Source organism: Wickerhamomyces ciferrii, contig 00018 (assembly GCF_000313485.1).
Source record: "Wickerhamomyces ciferrii WGS project CAIF00000000 data, strain NRRL Y-1031 F-60-10, contig 00018, whole genome shotgun sequence".
Lineage (NCBI taxonomy): Eukaryota > Fungi > Ascomycota > Saccharomycetes > Phaffomycetales > Wickerhamomycetaceae > Hansenula > Hansenula ciferrii.
The window spans coordinates 419-5,907 of record NW_011887722.1 but is presented as its reverse complement, the minus strand read 5'-3'; the positions used below and the strand labels follow the sequence as shown (position 1 = coordinate 5,907).

Here is a 5,489-nt window from a genome sequence, read left to right as displayed (position 1 = left end):
CTAAGTGGCAGTATTCCCTCATTGGACTCTCGTTGTGATGAAGAACCACCATTCAAAAGATATAAGCTTTCTGATGAACATGATGATGCATTTATTGATCCAGAAGGTTATGGTTTTGAAAATGAAGCATTGGACCAAATATTTCTTACATCTTATGATTATTATGAAAATCTAACATCAGCTTCAAGTATGTTTAAATTGGCATGTGGTGTTGATGAATTTAAGAAAAGTTTTCAAGATTATGATGTGTCGTTAGGTGAACAAGACTTAGAGACTTTTCAGGTTGCTATTGAAGGGTATAATTTATTTCAAGAGCACAAATCTTGGTTTTTGAAGGTATCACCATTTGAAGAACTAAAAGTTGCTCCTCGGGATGGACAAATTAACAACAATGTGACCAGAATCATCAAAAGTCACAAGGAGAAGTTGAAAATATTGGATACTGTCAGGTCATATAACTTAACGCAAGCATCTGAGCAAATTATCAGAATCCCTTCAATCTTGAAACATGGTTATGGAATTACTATTCTAAATGGTGAATACAGAAATCTTGGTCCATATATTGCTTTTCAAATTCCAAAGAAGGACACACTGAGATATAAACCTTTTGAAGAGAACCAAATTGATGACTTAAAATTACAAATTGAAAGGCTTCATAAACTCAAAATTCATCATAACAAACTTGGAGTTAAAACATTATATTGTATTGGTTCTGAGACCTATATGATGGATTTCAATAATGCTAAATTTTTTACCAAATGTGATGGTGAAACTTGTGAAGATTATAAATTGTTGAAAGAACTGAATAGAGTTTCTGATATTCTGAATCATTGATTAGCATTTTGAATTAGATTGTCTAAAGAATGATTGAAGCTTGGTTAATTTATCTATTTATCTATTTATTTTACGTGTGTATTAAGTGTAATTAATACGTCTTATATAAACTTATAATGAAGATATCGTAGACCTTTGAAAGTGTAACGACAATATTTGAGGAGCTACATGAAACCTGAGATACAATATATAAGCTAGATATTTAAAACATAAGGTTCCTCAAAAGTCTAGCAAGTAAGTCTATGTTGTTGATCTACTTTATTAGATGGTGCATAATGTCCTAGAAAGACAAGAACAATTGATTTTTGAATATACCACATAAATTAAGCCATTAGTTAAAAAGAGATATAATTACATAGACAAATACTGGTTATCGATATAATTATATTAAAGATTACTTTAATACTATACTATAAATCTATCTTAATCCAAATCCTTTACTTTCATTGATTGCCCAATCTAGTTTATTCCACATCTCTTCCCTTGTTTGATAACCATATATACATAACTCATTAAAACATGTATGTGCAACTGGTAATCTTGAACTAGATTTATTCATAATTGAAGGCCCATAATTTGGCATCTTAGTTATTTTTATATTCATTGTATGTATACCAGTTGCAGGTATTCTATCACTACCAGTTATAAATTGTAAGAATTTTTTTTGTTGTTGATAATTTAAATTTTCAAACCATTCCCAAAACCATTTAATCAATGTGGAATTAGTTGCTAAATCTCTTGTTGACCAACCTTGATACTTGGTAATTGATTTAAATTCATTGATATCAATTTTACAAGTATCATTATTACCACATATTAGTAATTCAATTTCTTTTGGTGAAAATAATGATAATGAATTACCACCAATAACATTATGAAATCCATTTTGGAAATTTTTGAATTGTGATTCAATTGAATCATTTAAATAAAAATTAACCCATTCATTAATATAATTATCAAGGTTTGATTTATTAACTTTAATTTTAGATCCATTTGGAATTAATTCTTTTGTTATTGGTTCATCAAAATAATTCTTATATGTTGTTTCAAAAAATAAATCTAAATTTTCCAATTCATCATTATTAATTTCATATAATTTTAATAATCCTCTTGCAGTATCTGGGAAAAGTTCTAAATAATCATCAATTCCAACTTTTTTACCTAAAATTTTCTTATACAGAGCTAAGGGGAAATGTAAACCTAATATAGTTGAATTATAAATTGCTAATCCTAATACTGCACCTAGCATGAAATATAATTCATCATTTTTTTCTAATGGTAAAACTGCAAACCAACAAAGTTTTGATTCTTCATTATAATAAAACATTCCATTTTCTTGTTGAAATAATTCTTTAGTTAATAAACCAAACCATTCTTTTTTCAATCCCCCAGCATCAATACCTGGTTCACCAATAAATTCAACTTTTAAAGATTTTTTCAAATCATCTTTTTGTTCCTTAATACAACGTAATGAATCATTTGAAATATGATTTCTTCTAACTTTAATACGAAGGTGAACATCTAAAACTTGTTTTTTATCAAGTGCTTTTATAAAAGCTTCTTCAGCTTTATTTTCCATTGTTCTTCTTGCTTCATATTCTAAAATTGAAATTTTAGCACCTAATGATAATAAAAATGGGAATTGACATATTGTAAATTGAGGAATTCTTTTTGGTGGTGCAGTGAAACCTGCAAGATCTAAAATTAATTTATTTGAGGTTGTTTTTGAATTTGAAGATGTTAATTTGAAAGAATTTTGCCACATTTCAAAATCCTGTTTAACATTAATATAATCAACTAAAGAATTATAAAATGAATAATCTGGTATTTTCCCCTTATTTGAAACATTCAAAACTGATAATAATCTTGAAGCAGATTTTAAATGCCATTCATTACCATAATGACCAACTTTTAATTTAAAATCAATAATTTTTGAATCTTCTGAATGATCATAAAATATATTTCTTGATGAGCTCCAATTTGAAAACCCATTATGAAATGTAATTGGTAAATTAAGAAATGGTCTTGAATTAGATGATGATGGTCTTGACTCATTACTACTATTAGTAGTATTATTTAATTTTGGTGATTCTGAATATTCATTATATTGAGGACTTCTTGGAGCTTCAATTCTTGGAGATTTAATATTTGAATGAATACCACCAGTGGCTTTATAGTGTTGATTTATAAGCCTTGTTAAATGGAAAGTAATGTATAAATTTATAAATTCCACTTTATGTTTAAATTGATCAATTGAATAATTTTTAAACCAACCAGCTAAATATTTCAATGAATTATAATCAAAATTTGATATAAACCCAATAATTTTCTTGGTAATTTCGTATGAAAGTGATTTAACTTCTGGGGTATCAAGACTTGAAGATTGTTTTTTACTATGATAAAGACATTGTGGTAAAGTGGGGATTTCCCACAAGATTAACAACCATTTTAAATCTGAAGCTGAACTTAATAATTCATTTGGTCTTAATAATAATTCATTTGATGCAATTAATAACTTCATAAATGGTTTTTTAGTTGGAAGTGATAAAATCAAAAGAAATGTATCTTTAACTTCTTTAAAATTAATATTTGGAGTTGAATGTCTTAAATGAGATTCATTTTTATTTAATTTGAAAGAATTATTTAATATTTTAAAAGTTCCAAAACAATGTATAAGATATTCTTCTAAAGGTTTATAAATTTTATGAGGATTTGTCTCACCATTAAGATGTTGTTGTTTTTGACATTCTTTAATCTTATTCCTAACAGATTTATAACTTAAAGCTTCATTAGATTCATAATTATTTGTATCAGGTAATTGTATTAAATTAATGATACAACGACAAATTGAACATTTAAATTTTTTTGTAGATTCTGGATATTTAACCACAGATCCACAACATTTGCAATGACCAATAATGATACTATCTTCTTTTGGTGAATCTATTGAAATTGAAGTATCAGCACTTGAATCATCTTCTATATCTTTCTTCTTTTTGATTGAACCAAACCGTAGTAAATTCATACTTGAAGATAACCATGAATTGTTGTCGTTGTTGTTGTTGTTGTTGTTGTTGTCACGAGACGATGAAATGATATCAATACCAGCACTTGATGAACCTATTTGAGCAACAACTTGAATATGAGGATTCTCAGTAATGTTCATAGATTATAAATAAATGAGATCAAATTCAGCGGGAATATTCACTTAACGGTAAACCTAGAGTTGAATAACAATTCTTTGATATGCTTGGACAAATTAGGGGCAGTGAACTGATAGCAAATAATACGAATAAACGAATGGAAAGGAAGCCAATTGGTAGCTATTTTAATTGTAACAATGAATACTTGATAGCAATGTGCAGAGTCCGCGATAACGTCAGTTCTCTTTGATTCAATCTGTGCTTTATAGGTGCATGTTCAGGTTGACTTGATTTCATTTATTTGATGTTTATGTTTGTTTTGGTTTTTTTGGTTTTAATTTTGTGTCTGATCTCCCCAGGGCCTAGAATCAGAGAAAGCCCTAGTCATGTGACCACACAAGCAAAATATTGTTTTAAACATTGATCAAGTGGCTATTACGCTTTATTAAAAGTGATAGATACTAGGTAGTGGATACTAGATTATACAATAGCTTCTACTAGATGCTGCAAGATGCTTTTCTTCTTGTTTCTAGCGGTATTGTCGTCAAATAGTTGATGTTCCGATTACATCCGTTCAGCGATATTCGGCCACAAATGAGAACTTTAAACAAAAGACATAATTAAATCTTCACTACATAATCAACCCTTTTCATGGAATGTTTATGCATCTAATTATCCTTCAAGCTGTACTAGTTAACTTTGTCAACCTTCACAATGGCTGGTGAATCTCTCCCAAGATTCGATTTAAACGATAAACATTGTTGCAATTTGATTTTGAAAAGATGCTCTAGGTTATTGAGTACACCTATAAGTGAATTGCCGGATTTCTGTGATTACATGCTAAAGGGGTTTACAATAGTCGCTTCAGAAGAGCCAGTAGAATTTGTTATAATTGATGGTGAGTTGGTATTGTATTTTATGGGCTTGTCAAAATTTAAACATATACTAACAAAGCTTTTTTAATTCAGCGACTTATGACATTTTTAATCTTTTATTCAGGCCATTTGTCACTGGTATCAAACATATTACTAGCTGTATTGATGAGAATGAGAAGATAAAGCTCATGGAAATTGATAGTTTTAAAGGAACATGGTACTACAAAAAAATTTACAAGCTTGTTTTGTCTATTGAGTTAAGGGTCAAAAACATTTCATCTGCTTATCATAGTTCTAAACTCAAAGAGAACAACCTGAGGTTCCAGGAATGGTCAAGACATGGTTGCTTCTTTAATGCTGAATTAATAACCAAAGATATTTTCAAATCCAATTTCGAAGCTTTTGAAGCATTTGTTTCTGAACGAATGGATGGCATGAACGACGGTGAAATCTTTGTTTTAACCAATAAACTTATGGATGGTATCCATGGGGAATTACCAGTTATTACAACTGGAGACTCAACACATCCAAAAGAAGCAGATATTAGAGAGTTGTTTATCGATCATTTAGTAAAGCCAATTACAAAATTTGTTTCTGAACTAATCACTATGAACCATGTTGGACGCCAATTGAAATC

General features: G+C 28.9%; 1 protein-coding gene across 1 annotated transcript; it reads right to left on the bottom strand.

Annotated features, from left to right (window-relative positions):
• Positions 1-1,252: 1,252 nt before the first annotated feature.
• Positions 1,253-4,000, bottom strand: HUL4 (putative E3 ubiquitin-protein ligase HUL4; the record flags this gene model as incomplete). The annotated part of the gene is made up of 1 exon (XM_011278463.1): positions 1,253-4,000. One exon carries the CDS (start codon positions 3,998-4,000, stop codon positions 1,253-1,255), a length of 2,748 nt encoding a protein of 915 aa, XP_011276765.1.
• Between the last annotated feature and the right edge of the window lie 1,489 nt (positions 4,001-5,489).